This window comes from Hippocampus zosterae, chromosome 8, assembly GCF_025434085.1.
Source record: "Hippocampus zosterae strain Florida chromosome 8, ASM2543408v3, whole genome shotgun sequence".
NCBI classification, from domain to species: Eukaryota; Metazoa; Chordata; class Actinopteri; order Syngnathiformes; family Syngnathidae; genus Hippocampus; species Hippocampus zosterae.
Genome location: NC_067458.1, coordinates 8,486,817 through 8,510,645, shown reverse-complemented (window position 1 = coordinate 8,510,645; position 23,829 = coordinate 8,486,817). Strand labels below are relative to the sequence as shown.

General features: G+C 40.8%; 1 protein-coding gene and 1 long non-coding RNA gene across 2 annotated transcripts in view; one reads left to right on the top strand and one right to left on the bottom strand.

Annotated features, from left to right (window-relative positions):
• The first annotated feature begins 6,072 nt into the window (after nt 1–6,072).
• Nucleotides 6,073–23,829, top strand: part of adamts10 (ADAM metallopeptidase with thrombospondin type 1 motif, 10) — a 49,715-nt gene continuing 31,958 nt past the window's right edge. The window contains exons 1-6 of the mRNA XM_052074325.1: nt 6,073–6,232; nt 13,263–13,655; nt 19,289–19,431; nt 19,518–19,727; nt 22,420–22,588; nt 22,900–23,102. Of these exons, the coding sequence (XP_051930285.1) occupies nt 13,553–13,655; nt 19,289–19,431; nt 19,518–19,727; nt 22,420–22,588; nt 22,900–23,102 (828 nt within the window). The 5' untranslated portion in view covers nt 6,073–6,232; nt 13,263–13,552. The remainder of the gene's footprint in view (nt 6,233–13,262; nt 13,656–19,288; nt 19,432–19,517; nt 19,728–22,419; nt 22,589–22,899; nt 23,103–23,829) is intronic.
• Nucleotides 9,247–10,083, bottom strand: LOC127606225 (uncharacterized). Its single transcript, XR_007963757.1, has 2 exons — nt 9,964–10,083; nt 9,247–9,429 (listed from the first exon to the last, which is right to left on the bottom strand). It is a non-coding gene; the product is annotated as an uncharacterized LOC127606225 (long non-coding RNA).

Here is a 23,829-nt window from a genome sequence, read left to right as displayed (position 1 = left end):
AAGCAATTGAACCTTACGCCACCACATACAAATGCAGAAAACGACAGCAGTTCTCAGCCGTGACAAATAATTTGAAAAACGGCAAGCATGTCTGGAACAGCCAAATTTGAATACTGTAAAAGTTGATATATATACACATACACACAGTATATACAGTGTGTGTATATATATATATATATATATATATATATATATATATATATATATATACGCACACACAGTATATACAGTATATATATATATTGAGTAATTCCATATACTGTATATATATATATATATATATATATATATATATATAGAGAGAGAGAGAGAGAGAGATAGATAGATAGATAGATAGATAGATAGATAGATAGATAGATAGATAGATAGATAGATAGATAGATAGATAGATAGATAGATAGATAGATAGATAGATAGATAGATAGATAGATAGATAGATAGATAGATAGATAGATAGATAGATAGATAGATAGATAGATAGGTAGATAGATAGATAGATAGATAGATAATTTTTTTTATTCACACACACACACACACACACTCGATTGTTCGCATGGCAGGTTTTTGTGATATAAAATTAGACACCTATATGCTAGATCAAAACTATTTCCGCTATTATTGTAACAGTTTTGGTTGGAGTGTAACGTTTAGGTGTAGCATGTATATGTAACAACAAGAAAGTCTATTAGAACACCTGAAATCTATTTCTGGTTCATCCAAGGCGCTTAAAATGTGGCAGGTCTGTGCTGAATCACATTTTAATGTGACTTTATACATGATCGGTTAGTTCTGAACACAGCAACGTCCCCAGTTCCAGTCTAAGAAGGGGTGCCCTCTTTAAATGTTTTTTTTTCTTTCAATTGAGTCATACAGGTAGGGTCACCTCAATGGTGGTAAATGTTTTGAAATGATCATTCTTGGTCCAACATTTTTAAACAACAAAAACCTGGCATTTGAATAGGGATGTGAAGACTTTTTATAACCATATGACATGAAAGGCACACCAATACCCAGATCGCAAAAACAAAAACAAAAATAGAAAAAAAACCTAGGTGGCTTGTGTCGTGAAAAAAAACTGTGCGAAAAAAAATTACGTGAGTAAATTGTGCCAACCTCTGACAGGACAAGCCAAAAGTCACAACAACAATTTACAATTGCATGATTGGTGAAGAACTTTACAATGTTTCTTTAAAAAATATCTATGGTTAATAAATGTTTGATAAAGGTTGTCATAGATCATTTAAATTATTTTTTAATTATTTTGTATGGAGAAAATACTTTTAAAACCTAATTGGAGGTCAAACAGCATCTTCGAAGAGACTCTTCATCTTTGGAGTTTCCGTAGCATGCAAAGTGTTCAATTTATATATACATTATATTTTTTGATGTTTCATACAGGCTTGGTATTATAGGTGGCATAGGCATACAAAACGTTTGTCTGCAAACGTACAGCATAGCCTCTAGTTTCCATATTTAGCTTTCATTGAAAATTAATGCAACATGTAACATTTTCAGATTTTTTTTTTTTGTTTGGTTTTGTTTTTTTTAATAGAGACCATGACAATTTGAACTTTTAAAATGCAAAGCTGTAAACACCTTACAGGAAGTGCCTGAGCTGCGACCAATCACCTCTCAACCGCGAGGCCGGTGGCGCTCACCTCTAGGCAAGTGTACCGTGAGCGAAAGCACTTCCTGGATGATTTTGTATTAGCTCCAGAATTTATGAGACGTCTGGTAGAAATTGATGTTACAACATTGGGCCACTTGGTGGCAGAAGCTCCATGCGCCTCCGTTGGTTAGGTTGTGACCCCAGTGAGGACAAGAGGTGTACTAGTCCTGGAAATAAATGGATATTACCTACATGCCTCCGGAACTGGAAGGTTGTATGTTAAAGAACCGTTTTGAAACCTAAATTTTACGCTAAGAATTGGTGAGACTTGTGTTTACTTCTCAAACACATTCACAGTGATGACTCATTTTCAATATATTCAAACAGATTTCAAGATTGTAAAAACTATTGGAACATTTTTTTTGTGATGTTGTTCATGTAAAAATCAAATCAAATCAAACTGCAATTTTAAAACTGGCAGCCCTGCAAAAATACATGGTGACAAGAGCAATTCTACCAAATGGGTGTGTGCATCCATGTGCTTGTGAACTGGGCACCAAAAAAAAAAAAAAAAAAAGAAAAGAAAAAAAATTACTTCTATAATTTTTATAGGTGGGCTTAATTGGACCTTTTCTAAGCTTTTAAAAGCATGATTGTAACTGTTAATGCTTCAGTACTTGTTGCACATCATGTTATTCTCTAACAAAGAACTGAGTGGTCAAATTAACAACAGGTGGTTTTTAATAATTATTATTTTTTTAAATTTCCCCAGACATTCATTTATGTCCTTCTGTGACGCAGAGGTTGGTTGTACCCAAAGATCTGGTTGATACATGGATCAAACACCGGTGCTGAATTTTGCTGATATAGCTCTTTGATAACTCTTTGAAGAGTTGGAGGTGCCTTCAAAAGTTCAAAGTAAAATTAAGGGTACCTGTAAAGGTTATACTGCATAGTAGCTCGTGCATTTTCGATTCTACTGGAAATTTCACAAAAATATTTTGTTTGTAATGTCTATACTGTGGGTAATGCATATTTTGTAGACACACACACACACACACACACACACACACACACACACACGTTTTTTCACCGACAGTACATGCACATTTCACAGGGCTGACACACTGTCACCTCTGACTGCTTTCTTGTCTTTGAAAGGAAGAATTTATGGTAGAACTGTTGCATTTGAACTTGCTGCATTCAACAAGTCAATGTGATGAAGGGGTGGGTGAGTGGCAAAGAATTGGCCACCCTTTTACGGTTACTACACGCATCACGTACGGTATTTGATTTATGATTACCGTATTTTATGTCACTTGAATAACAGTAACTATTAAAAAAACTTTCCCCCAACTCCACCCCTCAAAGACAATGTAAGTTATGTAATGTTGAATAAAAGAAAAATAAAGACATTTTTCATGGAGCAGATCCATAAAATGTTCATTGACTTGGCTGCATCAGTGTGCACATCCCTTGACACAGCTTTTGTCTTCATGACACTATTCAGTCTGCCTGGGCAGAAAGCAATATATCTTGCTATGACAATGGCGCTCATTAAAAGGTCTACAAATAAGTGAAATCGAGATGACATCAGCGTCTTGAGGTCACCAACAAATTTTAGATTTGAATGACTTTAATCTTGTTGATTGAAATTGATGTTTTGTCATGGTGGTCGACTGGTTAGCGTGTCGCCCTCACAGTGCGGACCTGCGGGGTTCGATTGCGGCTGTGGCCTTCCTGTGTGGAGTTTGGATGTTCTCCCCGTGCCTATGTTGGTTTTCACCGGGTACTCTGGTTTCCTCCCACATTCCAAAATCTTGCATGACAGGTTAATGGAACACTCTAAATTGTCCCAAGGTGTGACTTTGAGCGCGAATGGTTGTATGTCTGTTGTGTGTGCCCTGCGATTGGCTGGTAACCAGTTCACTGCCAACTATCTGCAGACAGCTGGGATTGGCTCCAGCACGGGCCGCGACCTTTGTGAGAATTAGCAGATCAGAAAATGAATGGATGGATGGAGGTTGTCAGACTGAAAGGTGAAGTTCTTCAGCACAAAGGAGAGGAACTCCTCTCTTCCTGTCTGTTGGCTATACTATGTGACACATAACGCCATAACTTAAAACTTCACAGGGCTAGTTTGCTCAACGAAATCTTAGGAATGGCATTAACTTCTGTCATCCTGTTGCATCATCTGCAATGTTTGTGAGATTTCTCATGAGCTTATGCCCTTGAATGACATCAACAAACCACATCTCTTGTTTTGACTGCAAAGGCTCCAAGCTTGGATGACATAACCAACTGATGTGGTGGTCATCAAAAGAACCATAGACTTACTACAGCTATCCATTTTCTATAGTGTTTGTCCTTTTAAAAGGAATGAGAGGAGCTACCTACGTGGTGAATGAAGTCAGCTGTGTTCACGCCCACAACAACGCAAACTGCCCTTTTTTTAATGTGCTAGCTTGCTTGCGTCTATGAAATTACCAACACCTGGTCCACCCCACCTCCACACAGTTTTGCGACTTGTGCCAAACTTACGCCAGTCTTGAAAATGCGGCAAAAACTCCATGACCCTCACAGATGTGAAAAGTGTGTACCAAAATACCTGCAAGTCGAACTGTTTAGACTTTACACACATTGAAGAAACCTTTTACAAGCCCCAATTCCAAAGAAGTTGGGATGTAATGTAAAATGTAAATACAAACAGAACCTAACTATTTGCTCATTCTTTTCAACCCCTATTCAATAAATGACACAAATACAAGATATTAAATGTTCAAAATGCTGAACGTTGTTGTTGTTTTTGCCAATATTCTCCTACTTTGAAATTAATTGCAGCAATTCACATTCCGAAAACGCTGGGACAGGGGCAACGACAAACTGGGAAAGTTGAGGAATGTTTAAAAAAAAACAACCAAACACCTGTTTGGAGCATTCAACAGGTGAACAGTTTATTTGGAAACAGGTGAGTCAAGTGTCGTAATTGGGTATAAAAGGAAAATCCCTGAAGAGCTCAGTCATTCACAAGCAAGGAAGGAAGAGGTTCGCTGCTTTGTGACCAACTACCTGAGGAACATTCTTAAACGGGCCAGACTCACAAAGAACAGTCATATGCATTTCAGAAATATACCCGTACTTGTTTTGGTGCAGTTGAAGTTTCGTGTGAAGCTGATTGTGAGGTGCATATCTTCAAGAATGTAAAATAATTAGATAAATGTTCATCCTCACATAAAAGACTCTGCCATCGGATGTATTCAAATGCAATAAACTATTCGACCTTCTTTCTCCTTGCCCGTTCCACGTTTAGTGTGAGCACCACCGTTATGTCATTCACTGATGACAGCTGCTGGTCTGGCTTCTAGAGTGACGTACACAGTCAGTCTTTTTTTCATCAAGCTATTTTAAAACAAGAACGAAACGGAACATACTATTCTTCAAAATAAAATGTTAAAGTGTCATTTCTGCACCGTTGTTGCTTCTTTGGTTTGACATTGATAGACATTTTTGAAGCAAACAAACTCGTCACACACTGTACTTAAATAAAAGACAGGTAAAAGCAGAAGTACTTCTGCAACTCCTACACTGACGGAGTCTAAAAGGCACACCAGGTCAAGAGTAATTCCCACATCTGCAATAACAAATTTGCTGGAATGACGATTAATTTTCGCCACTGTCAGGAGCTCAGTATATGTTTTTAGAAATCTATACTATTGGTTAGTCCCCATATGAGTCCGTTTTTCTGTTTCAACTTGTATGTCTTATTCTCTTATTCTTATTCTATTCTGTTCTATTCTATTTCTTCCTTTTTCTTCTTTTTTAAAAATTATTGAACAATCTCAAATGCTGAAAATGGGTTGCTCTTTTTGAAGATACAACTTTAATTGTGCAACAAACATGCTGTTTTTTTGTTTTAAAAAAGTGATGGTTTTGAAGGTGTGTGGATTCTTGTAGCAGTGTTATGTAAGTAATAATAATTAATGATATTAAGACACTGATCGACAATACAATAATTATCTCTCAAAATGTAACAAAGTTGGAAACATCACTGTCACTGAATCTTTGCTTTACATTTTGAAATTATCACATGAAATTTTAGGAAGTGACAATGTTCCATCACTGCTACAACCCCAACAACTTTTTCTTGTAATTCTTTTCCTGTACAAAATACGTAGGAAAGATAATTATAAGACATTAATTATTGATTGTTAAAATTAATTTTTTTTTGTAGGAACAAAGCCTCGACATGACAAGTACAAGTACGTATTTCATGGGGACTTTATTTTATAACATACTGGTAGGAAAGTATGAACAGCAGTAAAATAAAACGGGGGGTTGTGTGTAAAGAAAACATACCGTAGAATATCGTGTAATCCAAGTACATTCACCAGATTACAATGCTATGTACAGTATTACTTTCAAAATCCTTTTTATTTTCTTATATCAACCGGAAGTTCAGGTGTAGCATTATAGCTAACTTTAGGAAGCTCGATGGTTCTGGTCTGACAGAGAAGGAGTCAAGTCCCTTCAGCTTGGCTCAGTCAGCCGCCGGTGCCTTCGCTCTGAGACCGTGCACAGACAGCAGGCAGGCGCAGCGGAAACTTGTGCGGAGGACACGGAGAGGTAAGGTCGCCGAGTCCAGCTACTCTTCCTGATGCAATGCTGGACTCAAACCCCGCTCAAATGACACGCTTTTTTGAGGAGCATCCGCTTGATTTCTTGGGTTGCCTAACAATATTCTGCATATTGATTTAGCTGTGATACATGAAACTGTCATTTAGCAGAGTGGCTACGATATATTCAATTCGTGTCTTGTTCTGAAAAAGGGAATGGCTTGGTATCTCCTCGTTGCCGAATGACAGCAGTCAGAGCGTGTGTGTATGTGTGAGTGTGTATGTGTGTGTGTGCTTGAGAGAGAGAGAGATGGGGGACAGAAGAGGTGACCAACAGCTGACAATTAGGGACACGTGAAGGGGCAACCAGGGTAGTCGGGGAGTTGGAGCTAAATGATTTTGGTTGATTGATTAAAATTGATGTTAGCAAATCAATTATGTGTCTTAAATGATGTGGATCCTTATCTGCACGCACTATCTTAATTATGTGGATGCAATATTTGCGCATATTGTGTTATGCAAATATCATGTTTGATCAGATGTTCAAGTACAGTAATGAAGTGGGTCATGGGCCTCACAGTTCTGGTGATGGGGGTTCAAATCCGGGCTTCCTGTGTGGAATTTGCATGTTCGCATTCACATCCCCAAAACATGTACGTTTGTTTCATTGAAGACTGTATTTTGTCCATTTGTGTGAATGTGTGCAGAAATGGTGGTTTAGCTGGATAATATGTGACCTGCGATTGACTGGCGTCCGGTCTAGGGTGTACCCTGCCTCTCATTCAAAGTCAGCTCCTCACACCCGCACCCGTAATGAGAATAATCAGTCTTGAAAACGGATGGACTTTGTCTTGTTGAATGGTGGACACACACATTTTCCCCGCAGAAATGCCAGTGCTCTCCACCAGAGGACACTGACAAGCACTTTCCAGGTCAAGGTTTGCCAACTACTGCGGTCTGTTGTAGTCGATTCTGTCTTCCAATATCCTTGGTTCTTTGTGGATGCAACTTAGATGGCAGCATTAAAGAAGATTCACGTTGATGATTTGAATAACATTTGATGGAGAATATGAGCTCCTCCTGTGAGTGCAAAGCCGTAGCCTGACTCAGTCAATGTCGAGTCAGCACTCTCTCTCTCTCGCTCTCCCTAAATATTGTTTCAGATTTACAAGGCCCATTTTCAGAGTGAGGGGTTCACGTCGGAGGTTCACGGGCCTGTTTATGTTCCCACTTTTCATCTGCACTGTTTATTTGGGGAAATGGAGAGAGGAATGCCTGCTCCTCTTTTGCTCTGTCTTTATAGCAGACACGGAGTGAGAGTTTAGTCTGAGATAGAGACCCTCTGCTTTGCATTATGTCCATCAGCTGTTTGGGGGTTTCATGTGGAGATCTCTTAGAATATCTGTCTGTTTTTTCAAGACAGCTATGAGGGAATAATTGCTGCTGAAGCGGTCTGAAACGCTGCATCTGACTTGTGACATTCTTACGGGCCATTTGATCCGACAGCCTCAAGGTCTTTTTAGAAGAAGGGAAGCCGCACCGCCTTTTCAACGCAATAATAAACTGAATCTGAAGCAGATTCACGGGCTACACACTGATCAAAGTGTGGAGTGTGTGTGTGTGTGTGTGCGTGTGTGTGTGCGTGTGTGTGTGTGCGTGTGTGTGTGTGCGTGTGCGTGTGCGTGTGCGTGTGCGTGTGCGTGTGCGTGGGCGTGTGTGAGAGAGAGAGAGGTGAGCGGGTGCTTGACTTGAAGTGAGACTGAGGGACACTTAGCATCTGTTTGCGCCACACAAACTTTACCGAGTCGGTCATATGGTTTAGATTACTGAGCTCGTTTTGGGATAGATGCACACTATCTGGCAGCAGTTAAAGACAAGGACAGCATAGTTAACTTAATTTTTTTCATGAACTATAAACTCACTGTACAGCCCATCTCCCACTTAGTGCTGCACTGGCTCCCTAAAAAAAGATTTGTCAAATGGCCGCTGCTCCGGCTAGCATCATTACATTGTGAATTTGGTCCAGCCTTTAATTCCCACCCAATTATCCTGAGTGGTCCAACTTTTCTCCCTCTCATTATAACAACGACCCCTTTCTTCTCTCCTTCTTCTTTCCCCCTTTTTTCTTTTTTTGTAAAATGTGATTGCTCTGAAAACTGTGTGGCGTGTCTGCAACTCGGTCCAATTTTTCTCTTGTCTTGCTTGCTACAGTCTATTCCAAGGCTCGTCAAATGTCTTTATCCAAGCAAGGGGCATGCACTCGCTTAACCTTGTGATCAACTTCTTTCTTTTGCCTCAGAGCAGAGGTCCCCAAAACGGCCCGCGGGCACATTTGACCCGGCCCTCCAACCTTCTTGTTGTCTTCGGGTCAAAATGACCCGTCACTGTGTTAAAGACGCCCCAAAAAACCCTAAATGATATTTTTTTAACTTGAAATTTTATGACTTTTCCTAGATTGTCCCCAACTGCAGAAAAATTGAAATGTTGTTTTTATTCACATTTCCATGGAAGCTGTACAAAAAAAGGTGGTCTTCGGGGCAAAATGACCTATGACGCAAATAGGGTTGAAATCAAGGTCACAAAGTTATTTACACACCATAGAATGTTTCACTGTTTTAGTTGTGTCTCAGATCAATTAGTAGAACACGTGAACAAGACGGTAGCAGACATAAACAAGACAAGATAGGTGGCGTTCTTGTAGATGGCAGAACTCTTTTTTTGTGGATTTCAAGGGGCTATAAAGAGAGAGAGTTGTTTAGTTATTATTTATTTCCTGTTTTTTCTGTGAAGAACTCGGAGAGGGTTATTTAGTTATTCTTTATTTCATTAATAGTGTTATTATTTGTTTCCTGACTTTTTTTTTGTAAAGAACCTGGAAAGGGTTATTTGGTTATGTGTGGCTTTCTGGGAAACAATACATTTTTTAAGCTCCCCTACGATCGTTGATGTTACAAACTGACACCGGCCCCCCATCAGAGAAGGGAAAAGTTATGTTGCCCTCACAGGAAAAAGTTTGGGGACCTCTGCCTCAGAGGGTTCGCGCAAGACATTGCCACCATATGCAAAAAGTCTTTTTATGATTTTATCTCTCACTGAGGGAGAGTTGGTGAAATAGTGCATGCATGTTGTTGTGTGTCCGCCGATTGTTTGAAGAAGCCTGACATGAAAGGCAACTGCATTGGGGAGGTCTAGTTTCCCCCTCTCGGTCTGAAAAAAAAAATATAACAAGATGAGAGTTGAAGTAATAAAAAGCATTTGATATCAAGCTGCAAGGTTAATAAACCCCTCCATAAATCGAGAGTTGGAGCAGACGTAATGAAACGTAGTGGACTTGGGCCTGTTCAGGAAATGGCTGGGAAAAAGCCTGAGGGAGGGGAAGAGAGAGACTTTCACTTGTTCCACAAACTGGAGAAGGCAAACGGTAACAGTACAAAGAGTGCTCAGTGTTTTACTGAAGCGCTCCTTTGCCCGACCATACCCAACTGCTGCTTAAAATTGACCATAAGACAATAATGTACACGCTGCCATTCCTTCATGCTGCATTCAGCCAGGGAACACTGAATGTCTCGCTCAGCCCGCCCTGAGCAGCTCGCACTCTGCTGTCTCTCTTCCATTCCCAGGGGCTTTACACACATCCCCCCCCCCCCCCCCCCCGCCCTTCCCTCCCACCCACTCTTTTTCACGAGGAAACTTGCTCCCCTGCTCTCGTCACCAAAAGGTTTCCCATCTGCTTCCGATTACCTTTGGCTGCAGTTGGTGAGCTGCCAGCCATCTGGGCCCGCGTGGCGTCTCCGTTTGCTCTTCTCTTCCCCAGACGGCTTTGAGGGAAGAAGGAAAGGGAGGGAGAGGCAGACTTTTCGAGCAGTGAGAAGTGTAGGAGTTTAGCTGACACTGCAATGTTGAGTCGGAAAAATGAGAGTCCAGTCAAAGAAAGGGAACCCTATGAAAATGAGACTCCTGATCATTATTCTTATCTGACTTGTTTTCGCGCATTCTTGTAACTGGCTGAAGATAGGAGCAATAATGTACAGCATGTATTTATTTATTTATTATGAATCACTTTCATAGTAGAAGAAAACACAATCGAAATGAGAGTTCAATTATCTCACAGATCTGTGGATTTCTGCATATTTTTGGTTGAAATCAATACAGTTGTTTAAAAAACAAACAAACATAACAATAATGCCCAGAGTGGATCAGATCATTTGAAACCTGACCTTGCATAACACGACAAAGCCATGACTACATGCTGGACGAGTGGTCCTTAACCTTGTTGGAGGTACCGAACCCAACCAGTTAATATGCACATTCACCGAACCCTTCATTAGTGAAAAATAAATGTTTAAAAAAAAGTATGTGTGTATATACTGTATATATATACTGTATATACTTAACAAATTCAAGATATAAATAAAACACATTTATTAAAAAAAGAAGAAAGTAAATAACATTTCAAGAGCTAAGTATACTTTTTTTTTTAAGTTGTACGATGTACTATCACGACAGTCACCTTTGACTACTAGCCAAACTAAATTTTTCACAGCACTGATTGGATATGCAATGTAATGTGATCATCTGCAGCCAGTGATAGCCAAGCGGGCAGGTCATCACTATAATTGACATTTTGAGTCACGTGTGTCTTACCCTCCATGGCATAGGCTCCGTCGAACCCCTGAGTCCGATTCACTGGACCCTAGGGTTTGATCGAACCCAGGTTAAGAACTTCTGTGCTCGACAATGCCTAAGTCTAGTTGCTAATGCTGAAAGGGAGCTCTGTGGCCCTTCATATCCTGCAATTGAAAGTATCCGAGCTGTAAATCATTATAATCACCCATGTGACATGTATACATGCACCAATGCTTTTTATCTTTAACTTCCTGCCATATATTTAAAGCCACTGTGGATTCCATAATCAACGGGGTATAACTCAGATTGCACCATCATCGACTGTGAACTGTTTGTTGCTGTGGAAATGGGCTTTCTTCCATACTAATCTTTTATATAGTGTATGTCAATTTTGATTATAATGCAATGCATATGATAGGTCTGAATGATTTTAGGAAATTATATTTATTCTTCTCTCTCCTTTTTTCATTTGAGTTGTACATTTTCATGTCAACAGCTTTTACGTTCAAGTAATTACCGGTAAATCACTTCAAGAAATAAAAAGGATGCGGTCCATTAGCAAAGAGAACTTATTTAAAAAATATATAGTGAGAGTAATTTTGAGAACCTATTGTGTAGATCTCAGGAGCTGATTGGTTACTGCAACGGTAGGGAACTCCTCTTCTTTGACAGCATATCTTGCCTGTTTTAGATCTCTCTCTGCTTCAGCACACCTGATTCAAACGATCAGCTCATCAGCAAGCTCTGTAGAAGCCTGAAACAATCATGATCAATTGAATCAGGTGTGTAGGCGTAGGAAGAGATCTAAAACAGGCAGGATAAGGCTCTCGAGGAACTGACGTTCCCCACCCTTGGTTTAGTGTGACCTGTCCACAAGTAGCATGCCGCTTCTCATTGGTGAGCTTCAAATTCTGGAAGCAAAGGAAAATGTAAAAAAAAAAGCAACACATTCACTAAATTGCCTTGGTGAGATCACGTTTTTGATCCCAAAAAAGCATATGATCAAAATTGATTTCCGACGAGGAAACATTTGAGTGAGAGTTGCACATGCACCGTATGACGTGGGCTATTTATGATTAGAAGGACCTTGGTTTGATCTTACAACCCTGTCTGTGTTCTTTCATCCATTTTCTTTTTGGAATGCTTTGGACATTTTGAAAGTTGTCAGATCGGCTACATTTTGGTCTGCCGTGACCTTGCTTTTGTAGTTTCTAAATTATACAGGAATTGTTGTTTTGTTCGCCATGTGTTGGCTGGTATGTAAGGTCCGCTGTATATCGAGTGATGCAGCAGAACATGACTAAACTGTCATGCGGGGGTGCAGTCAGAGAATTGCTTGGTATTTCAGTATCAAAATGTATCTTCCTTCTCTTTGTCACATGCCACTTCTTCCTTGACAATCGCACCATGTTTTTGGTTGAATAAAAAATGGTATCGTATATTGGATGTGGAGATTCTAAACACGATACAGGGTTAAGGTTTTTCTGTTGTAGCGCGTCAGTAGATTTAAGGTGCTCAAATGCAATGTGATGGAGCCTTTTTTTTTTCTCATAATTTTAGCAAGACTGCACAATTAATATTAAACCTTTTGTAGAGGTGTAGTACATTGGTGAAGGAAGAACTCATAAAGTGAAAAAATATATTTTTAAAAATGAAATTTATGTCATCTTCCTAGAGCTAGTCAGCTTACTCACAACACATGAGCAAACGAACATACTGTACATCTAACACGGTGCTCCACGAATCTTTGTTCACTTTGGTAAGAATTCAGACTCTATGTGGTGGTATGCACTCTTCTGAATGCTAATCAAGTTAGCATTGTGGTTGATGAATAGTAACTCTTATCTTATCGGCTAGCTTAACGTTTCCACTGAGTCTCAAATGGACTTGACTGTAGTAGCAGTTGACTTGCCAGAATGTTAGCCGATTATAAGCTGCACAGTCAAGCGTTCAGCCTGCAACTCACTCGGCCATGCAACCAACAGCACAGCCAGCCAGCATAGCGGTGATGGCAACCTGCTGCTCCTCTCAAATTGGCTCATTTTACCCCTAGATCTCTGACATAATACCCACCTAAGTCCCTGTTTGGGCATTAAGCACAGCTTTTTACAGCGTCAATGCTTTCTTTGTGTTTGAACTCTTTCCGGTGGGCAGGCAGCTTAAAGACTGAGGCCCACGGGGCCTCAGGTTTGAACTTGCCGTTGTCTTTGACCATCAGAGTGAAAGATGGGGTGTTTGGCCTTTGCCAAAGCAAGGATTGATTAGCTTTGCGACGTGCAATACTCGGAGCGCAAGACCCTGACCATTCTGGGTTTACATATTGTAAAACCGCTTTATTTTTCACAAATCCTGCATTTGCCTCGTTTCATCTCTTTCTTCAAATTCCCTCATGTTGTTCAAATTTCCCTTTGCAGGGCTGCGACCAAGAGTTTGCTCATACGGTTGCCTTCAAACCGGTTTCTTCGTGGGTCTGTCGGTTCACATCTGGAGACCTCCTCCTGGATCCATCATTACTTGCTGAGAGAGACGCTCGAGAGAAGCTGCCATGTCTGACTCCACACCTCCTCAGGCCATGGCTAATCAGACTCTTGAGCTGTCCCACTGCTAGGCGAGGGGGCGCCAGAGAGGGCAGGAGACATGTTGGGACCGAAGCCCGGGAATCACTGCACTGAATTCTGTTACTATAGCTACTTCTGTAGTGATCATGGAAATGCTATGGAGGACTGCACTGATCTGCACTGTCATTGTCGTCATGGTTGCCGCAGAGGTCGCAGGAGGTCGCAGAGATGAGTTTGCACAATCACAAGGTGAGAGGAGACGGTTACGACTTAGCAGCTATCTGTAAACCCAAACATTAATCCTGCCAGAGAAGTTACATCCAATAGTATCATCCACAGTACCCGTGTCCATTCATAATAGAACAAAGCTAAACAAACAAAAAAAAAACTTGCAAAATATTAAGTGGACAAAACTTGATTTTGAAAAGAAAAAACAAACAAACAAACAAACAAAAAGCGATTGCTTATGCGATCTCCTAGTCATGAATTTGGAAAGTGACATTGTAAAGTTAACCTCAGAAAGTCATCCATACAACATCTGTAATCATTCATTCTGAATCATTTTTAGACACGACAGTTGTGTTGTACATAATACTGTATTGTGCACCTGATGGAATTCAGCTTTTTAAAGGTAAAAATATATCATGAGATATCCATCCATCCATTTTCTGTATTGTTTTTCCTCAGTAGAGTTGCGGGTGTGTTGTAACCCATCCCAACTGACTTTGGGCGGGAGGCGGGGTGCACCCTGGAATGATTGCTCGAGGGTGATATGGGAGTATCCATCCCACTTCCACAGAAAAATATCCCGTCTCGTCCCAGTGCCGGACCATAAAAAAACTGTCCTGTCCAAATCCTGATGAAAACAACTCCTACTTCCGTCCTGCTCCCATTTTGGAGATACACTAAAAATGGCTGTGCATCTGTCCAAGTGTTTTTTTGTTGTTTTACTAGATAATCCCACTCCCAACTGCTCCCGTGACCTTTTTATCCTATCCTGTCCCAATCCAGTGTTTTAAGGTGAAGGGATTCCTGGAAAAAATCTCAACCTCGATTTGTCGTCAGGAAATCGCAGGGCACTTTATATGATACTAGCTGGTTCGCCGCCCTCCGGGCGGCTCATCAGCTAGTTCCTGCGGAATGCTGGTAAGGTGGTGGTTCGCCGCCCTCCGGGCGGCTCATCAGCTAGTTCCTGCGGAAGGCTGGTAAGGTGGGCCTTCGGCCCACAAAAGTGTTGTTGCTTGGTTCAACTTTTTGTTCATCTTCATTGCTTATCGCGAAAATAAAGAGATGTTTAGCTCTACTAAATAACTAACAATTTCATTGCAATGCTTGTGGGTAGAGATGCCCGCGCGATCGTAGTGAGCCACTGCCTGAGCGGCGCGGTGAAGTAGGTACGTTTTGAAAAGGGACAGACGGAAGGACAGACCGCGTGCGGGACGACGCGCAATATATATATAGATAAACAAACAAAATGTTTTATTAATAATGTTGAATTATTTTGTGGTCTGGACACCTTGTCAAAATGCTTGATCTTGTGATGGGGGTCTGACCACCTTTAAAGTTCATATGCTTGATGCCTCATGCACACCAAAGATCGACATCACTTGAATTACCCCCCCCCCCCCACCTCACATTTCGTGAAACAGATCCATGTCTCTCAGTGTCCCCCACCCCCCACATTCACTTGAGTCTCGAATTACCAAAATACCCCAAAGGGAAAGAGTGTACATGTCTAGTCACCCTGAACAAGGATGTAATTGTATATTTCCTAAACATGACATCTGACCCCATCACAGCCAGTTGTCTAAAACGTTTGCTATACTGTTTTTTTTTTTAATTTTTTTTTTTTAGGAACCACACTTTTCAAGCTATAGTTTTTCTTTTGCAAGAGGTTTCAGTTTGAGATCACGTATTTAGTATTTCTCAACGCAATAAACACTATCAGCTTAGAAGGAATACAAAATTATTTATCCTGGGACAAAAATGTAATCATCTGCAAACTAACTGTACAGGCTCGTTACAATTTACATATAAATAGAGAGCCGTTTGCTAACATGCACCGAGTAAACTTCTGAAATTCACTTGGGATCCGTTTACAGAAAGTTTGTGGTGGCCACAGAAGCCTCGTTTCAGGACACTGTGGAGAGAATAGGATGGTCGTGAGACAACGCAGGTGGATGGGATAGATGGACCATCTGCGATTGCTGTGGTTGCCTGGTGAGATTTGTTATTGCCGTGTCAGTCAAGGTGCGTTTGAGAAACCGAGTCAGCTACATTAAGACGGAACCTAATCGAGTGTATCAAAACTTGGAGATGGGTTATCGTGCAGTGGGAAGCTTATATATGTTACTGGCATCCCACACTTGCCACCTAAGTTGGAAAAACATACTAAAATTTATGGCAACACTACTACTGCAACAAATCAAACAAGTTCTTTTCAGTTATATTTTTGAGTTTGGGTTCAATAATTGGCAGAATCATTCTGTAAACTCTTATTTCTTTGTTGCGAAATGCACAAAACCCAATTTTCATAACGGCAAAACTTAAAATATTTTGAATTGCCCAACTTTAAACGTTATGAGTCTTTAGATGTCATATTTGTATGCCTAGTATATTTGAGTAGTATGCCTAGTTATATTTGAAAACCACTCCACTGTAAAAAACACAACTTGTATTTTTGGGGGCTAAAACACTATATTAAGTATGTTAAAATATGAATTATTGACGTTGATGGCAACAGTGTTAGCACAACATAGCAAGTGAGTTATTTGCTACAGAATATTTTCCAGATTTTTTTGTTTTTTTTTTACTTAGGTGATAATACAATGGACAATTAATTCTGTAAACTCGTTATTCATTCTTGAAAAGGGGCAAAGCCAATTGTCATATTCGCAAAGCTTTAAATATTTTTGGGGAATTGGCCAATTTAATAGTGGATTGACGTTGATTTCACGGAAATTTCACTTAACTTTTAATTTTTTACAGTGTAGTTTTATTATCTATTTATGTTACAAGAAGTAAATCTGTATGAGAAAATTAAAGCCCGTTAAAGGCCGGGTACCAGTGATGTTTTTATCTGTGGTAGCTTGAAGTCACATTGCATAGTGTACATAAAATTAAAAACCCACATACATAAATGGGGTCTGCTTTTCAGTGACTCACAGAAAATTATGATGATGCAATTTGGCTTGCCCAATGAAAACATACAGTATATCGGTTAACCAAGTTCCTCTTCTCACGCATTATTGGAGGGCCCATTCTCCAACCGTTGCAACCAGAATAGAAACAGGCACTAAAACAGTTTGATACTAAACGATGTACAAATAGGATTGCCTGGAAATAATAACAAATCTTATTACAGATAATGACTAACATGCTGCATTTCAAACAATAATGATTCGTTCGTTACAGTGATCTGGTATTCCATTGTCATCCTTTGTATGAGTGCTATCTTTTTACAAATATTTCACTCCCACTACTTTGGAAGTCTGTTAGTGTAATGTAATATGCAGAAAACTCCCTCCACCCTTATTGGAGTTTGAAGTATATCACTGTAGATTACTGCTCTTGTGACTATTGTTTCAAAAAGAGGCTTTTTGCTCTGAGCGTCTGTTGACCTCATGCCCCGTGTGGAGGGAGGACTATTTTCCATCCAGAGTATTTCCTTCCACTGCTGATAAGCGAAACAAGGGTGATGCCCTGCTCGTAGATGCTTGGGAGAATTTTTATGAGATGGCCTAAATTTAGCATGTTCACACATTTCTATTCTCATGAGTCATGATGTATGACAAGATGAAATCTGCGGTAAAAAGCATTGTAGTATATCAACTTTGGCACATAGAAATAGATGCACAACTCATATTTTGAGGTTCACATCTTAATCATTCAATCGGAGGTGGTGTGAGAGCCAAAGGTTCCCTCTGATCATCTGCGTATAGTGCAGGGGTGTCAAACTCATTTCACATTGTGGGCCACATATGGCCTCGGTTGATGTAAAGTGGGCCGGACCATTAAAATTATACCATGCCCTGCTATAAATAACCAAAATTATGTCTTTCCTTTGTCTTGGTCAAAAGAAGCACAAGAACATCAGGAAAATGTTGAAATTTAATAAACAGATCTTTTCATGAAGCTCCTTAGATTTACTTAGACAAATGTGCAATTTACTTTTATCATTCACATATATGCATTGCAACTGATCCCACTGATTGCAAAAAGGCACACAACTTTAACAAGTAATTGGTATTGAAAAATATAGTAATGCACGTTTAAGATTAAACGAGATTTATAAAGACATTTTAAACCATTTGCACGAGCATATGAAATCTAAATGTAATCCCAGCCTACACCTTACGAACTAAGGAGAGTGCTATTAAATGTGTAAAGAATAAAGTATCCACATGTCCTTCTCAGTCACAGACTGAGGCTGCTGTTGTCTTCTTCTCTGATCAAAACAATGTTGTCCTTTACTCTGATAGAAGCAGTGTGTCCCCCTAGCGGATATTCCATGAATTGTACCTTATTAAAAATATTCCTTCTGTGTCTTTTATAAGATAAGATAAGATATCCTTTATTCGTCCCACACTGGGGAAATTTACAGCCTCCAGCAGCAAGAATGTATGTAGAAAGAAGAAAGGAGAAAGAGAAAAAAAAAACAACAAACATCTTTCAATTAAATACAATATGAACACAAATGGATAAATCGCAGTACTATTTACAATTTTCCTTCACATCATTTAATTATTTTTATTACTATGATTGTTATTTTTTATTCATCAGCCTGACAGCAGTCGGTAGGAACGAGCGTCGGTATCTCTCCTTCTTGCAGCGCGGGTGTAACAGTCTCTGGCTGAAGGAGCTACCAAGTGCTGTCAGGGTGGGCTGGAGGGGGTGGGAGGGACTGGCCATCATAGCTTTTAGCTTAGTTAGCATCCTTCTGTTGCCCACCTCCTCCAGAGTGTCAAGGGAGCAACCCAGGACAGAACTGGCCTTCCTGACCAGTCGCTCGAGTCTCTTTCTGTCCTGGGCTGAGATGCTGCCTGACCAGCAGACAATGCCATAATGGATGGCCGAGGCCACCACCGAGTTATAGAACGTCTTAAGGAGTGACCCCTGCATTATGCATTGTTTTTTACTTTTATATTATCCCGCGGGCCTGATCAAACCTCCTTGCGGGCCGGTTCCGGTCCGCAGGCCGTATGTTTGAAATCCACTGGTATAGTGGATGCAGAAAGGGAATGACATGCTATTAAAATTACATTTTTAAAAATCTTCTCAAAGAAAAATGAGAAATTCTTGAACAGTGCGGCAGCTGCTGCTCTCCGGAGGCCATACGTTGGATGTAATTAACGGTGACTATTTTTATTTTTTATTTTTTTACTGTAAATCTCTTCCACCAGACCCTGGTTCAGATTGGGACAGCCTGAAGCACTGTATATAGTTTGAGGGTGGTCATGAGACATCCCTCTGTATCTTGCGGAAGACGTAGCCAGAGTGAAAGTGCCAGCAACAATCTAAAAATAGTTACCCAAACATTGTTTCTTTGGCTGCTTGAATCAGTTTCTTTAAGAAATATTAAAAATATAAATTTTCTATATGCTAATCCTGCTATTGCGGATCTTGACCCTATCCCGGCCAAAAGGTGGACTACACCTTAGACTGGTCGTCAATCACTCGCAGGACACATATAGAGACAGATAATGATTCATTCTCACATAGTGGCTGTGTGAAACTGAACCCTGTTTACCTGGACTGAAATCAGGCAAATGTAGCAATACACCACCACTGACTCAATATTAAAAGTAATGCGTGATGAATCTGAAGCCTTTTTGAACTACGGTAATTTTTGTTTTATGCCTTCATTTTGTTTCCTTCCATAGCTACCTTCCTGTCCAGTCTTGGCCACTATGAGATTGCAATTCCAGTGCGCGTAGGACCCAATGGAGAGACACTCCTCACAAAAGCCTCTGATTACCACAGAAGAAGACGCAGTACAGAAGAAACAACATCGATTGACACATCTGTATAGTTGCCTTTTAAATTGCATTATCATAAAGTAGTTATAAAATGTTGCTTTATGTTCAACTCTAACTTTCGTCCATCTCTTAGCTCTACTATCAGCTATCTACGTCACGCAACAACTTCATGCTGAACCTGACGCTGCAGGAAGGCCTGTTAGCCCACCAGTTTAGGGTGGAGTACTGGAAAAGAGGCAGATTAGCCTGGAGTCAGCCTTATTCTCCCCACTGCCATTATGTCGGACACCTCCAGGACCAGCCGCACTCCAGCAAAGTGGCCCTCAGCAACTGCAATGGCCTGGTAAGAGTGCAAATTCCAAGTTTATTATTTTTTTTATATCACCAATATACAAGGTGTGGTTGAAAATGAAAAAAATAAAACCCAAATAATTTATGCATAAACAAAAAAAAACTTTATTTGTCTCATAATGAAGAAACTCCCAATTTACAGCAAAATAATGAAAGGGAGAAGTAGAAGAACAAAAGTACATCTATCTATCTATCTATCTATCTATCTATCTATCTATCTATCTATCTATCTATCTATCTATCTGTCTGTCTGTCTGTCTGTCTGTCTGTCTGTCTGTCTGTCTGTCTGTCTGTCTGTCTGTCTGTCTGTCTGTCTGTCTGTCTGTCTGGATAAGAACAACAAGTATATCAATAAATATAAATTATAAAATTTAAATAAAAGCACATTAAAATGGGTGAATGGGCAGGAGTTCAGGTTTTCAGGTCTGTCTATTCAATAGACCTGACAGCAGTCGGCAGGAACGAGCGGCGATACCTCTCCTTCTTGCAGCTCGGGTGTATCAGTCTCTGGCTGAAGGAGCTGCCCAGTGCTGTCAGGGTGGGCTGGAAGGGGTAGGATGGTCTGCCCATCATAGCTTTTAGCTTGGCTAGCATCCTCCTATTGCCCACCTTCTCCAGAGTGTCCAGGAAGCAGCTCAGGACAGAGCTGGCCCTCCTGACCAGTCGGTCCAGTACCTCTCTGTCCCAGGCTGAGATGCTGCTTGACCAGCAGACTATGCCATAATGAATGGCTGAGGCTACCACAGAATCATAGAAGGTCTTAAGGAGTGACCCCTGAACTCCGAAAGACCTCGGTTATTTGAGCAGGAATGTCTGCCCCTTTCTTGATCAGAGAGTCCGTGTTGATAGACAAATCTAGTTTATTGATGAGAAGAAGACCCAGGTACTTGTAGGAGGTCACCCTCTCAATGTCCGTACCCTGGATGTTCATCGGTGCAGGTGAAGACAGTTTACTGCAGAAATCCACAACCAACTCCTTAGTTTTCCTGGGGTTGATTCTGCAGGCACCTGTCCACGAAGTCCTCCGTCAGTCCCCTGTACTCCCGATCATCTCCGTCCGTATATATAATTGGACTTTGAATTGAAGTTACATGTTCAGGATGTAAAATAATGGAAATGTAATTAATTCAACCTGTCGCCATCACGTATCCATTTTTAGCGTTTATCCTGTTGAGGCTCATGGGTGAGCTGGAGCCTACTCCAGATGACTTTGGGGAGAGATGGTATAGATTGGTCACCAGACAATCGCATGGCACAAATAGACTACCACCATCCACACTCGCGTTCACACCAAAGTCATATTTTGAGTCTTCTGTGAAAGTGACCTGCTCAATGCTTCTTGAACGTCAGAGGAAGCCAGAGTATGTAGAAAATCCACAAATGCACAGAGACATCATGTAAATTTCCCAGATGAATTAATGGATTATTTACAGTATTTGCTTTTCTTGAACCGCATCCACGACCCTAACGAGGACAAGAGCGATAGAAAGTGGATGCCTTATTTTGATCAGATTTTAAAATGCCCTGTCTGCAGGCACATTTGAACACGACTCTCTAAAAGAGACCTTCGTAGTATTGCACAGAAAGAACACAGGAGAACACAGAGCCAGCTGGATTTGAAGAAACCCTTCATACTTTGTCCCAAAGCTGAACCACAAAGTGGACTTCCAAAGGCTCTGAAATTTGCTGAAAATGCCCAGCTTCTCATCACTGCTGAACAGGCGTGTCTTGAGATTATTTTAAGGCAGTTTTTAAAAATGTAGGAGATCATTAAGTCAACTTGCAGCAGTCAACAAGGCACCTCACCAAAGACATGAAGATGTGTCAAACACCTGTTTTGAACACTGAAAGTTTAAACAACCATCCAAATCACCGTTACGTTTACTTATCTTTTTGTAAACTATGATTGCCATCTGAGCTGCCTCATAATGTCATGAAGTCCCCTCCAGACACCACAACAGAGGGCTGGCATACACATAACATTTTGAAATTTGACGCTGATCATTTTATTTGTCCGAGTGCGCTTTCCTACAGTCGTATCTCAGTGTAGCCGTGTATCCTCTCACCACACGCAGCAGGCCCCGCAATAACACTTGCATGCACATCTGAAGATTAGATGTGTTCACGGAGCGTTAATAAAGCGCACACTTAATTACTTTGTTGGGCAAGGCCAGCATGAACACATTCATCCAGCGAGCGGGTGGTATGTCCACGGGAGCATCACTAACTTTATTATGGGATTAGATGCTCTTTGATAGCTGCCGCGGTGGATGGAACGGAGAAGCTGGCTCTGAGTTGAGGCGGGCAGATCTAAACAGAATCAAAGGTGTTGTCACCCCGTGTGCGATGGGTTCATCTCGCTCTTCTCATGCATGCTTTCACATGGGTTTGTCTGAATGGGTTACATGTATCCCATTCATACAATATAACAAAGAGCCCGATCAAAGTGTATCGGAGATGGCAATTATGACTACATAGTAATAGATATACTGTCGTGTAATTATCTTGATGGCTTTTTCTCTTGTAAATTGGACAACAGCACAATCGCGGGCAGTTGACTTGCATGAAACCATGAAAAGCAAAGACTTTGTGTTCCCTCAAGTGATCCGTAGAGACTGGCACGGTATCGAAATTTGCAGTTGGCTACACTGTGATTGTTGCATTGTGTTGTTTTGTTTCTGCAGCAGGGGGTGATTGTTGCTGGGGGAGAAGAGTACCTGATCGAACCTCTTATTTCATCAGCAAACCAAACCGAAGCGGAGAGAGGGGACCGGGCTGAGGGGCGCCCCCATGTGGTTTATAAGCGCTCATCGCTCCGCCATCAGTACAAGGGCCAGTCTTGTGGAGTCATTGGTAAGAATGGGAACAATTCTGGCCTATTTTAGTATTAGAGGCGAGGTCCGGAGTCAAACCACATGGCCGACTGCATTGTGGACTGCGGTGGTGTCTGAGTCCCCACTTGTGCCCAAGTCTGTGTGACAGGGCGTTGCTGAGTAAATATATAATTCATTTTATGACAAAAGTTAAAGTTAAAATGGCATCAGAGTTAGTCTTTATCCAGCCACTAGTCTTGGAATGGGGTTTTCAGAAATCCTTCTTGTGGCTTTGTTGAGAGAATATGCAGCATGTGGCATTATGATCAAAATGTGCATCCTGTTCCTTAGATGAGAAGTCATTGAAGAGCTCATCATGGTGGCAGAGGACGCTGAAGACTCCTCCTCATCATGTCGGACGAGGCCAATTGCCACTAAAGCGCTCGGTGAGCTGGGAGCGCTACGTGGAGACGCTGGTGGTGGCTGACAAGATGATGGTGGGCTACCATGGTCGCAAGGACATCGAGCAGTACATCCTGGCACTCATGAATATTGTAAGTTTCACTACACACAAGATACATTTTTACAATGATGATGCGGGTAAAGTTGAACCTGCCGCCTTCCAGAATTTCGTACAGGATCGATAAAGTATCGACCTACCCATCTACTTACTCTACCTACAATGCATCTATACATTTTCGGAACTGCTTATCCTCATTAGGGTCACAGCCGTGCTGTCTTCAGGCACTTAGACGGGGTAGACCTTGAACTGGTCAAAAATTGCAGACCTACAAGGCCATGTAAAAGTATTTGGCCTTTTCTCAAATTCAAACTTTTTTTTGCATCATATCCCTGCTTTCATGTTTAAGATCACCAAACTAATATAGATGGTTATCTTTGATATTTATATCTTCAAATTTTTGTTTTTAAATGGTGATTTTATTTAACAAGGAGCAAAAACTATTCAAAACGATCTGTCCCTGTGTGAAAAATGTATTTGCCCCCCTTGTTAAATCATGAATTAACTAGTAGCGGATGGTGGTCTGTCAATGAGGGGAAGCTCAATTTCGGCCTAACAAAGAGTGTCATTCAGATGATTAGAAGTCTCCAGTTCAACTCAGAAAAGAATGAGAATTGAAAAATGCTCCCACGATGCCTACACCAAAAGATCAGTGATTGGCTCATTTCGCTGTCAATCAAAAGGAGATACAGCCTCAGACAGATCATCCAATCACCATGCAGAAAGCTGAGTTTCTGCATGATGCCCACTGTCCATAGACT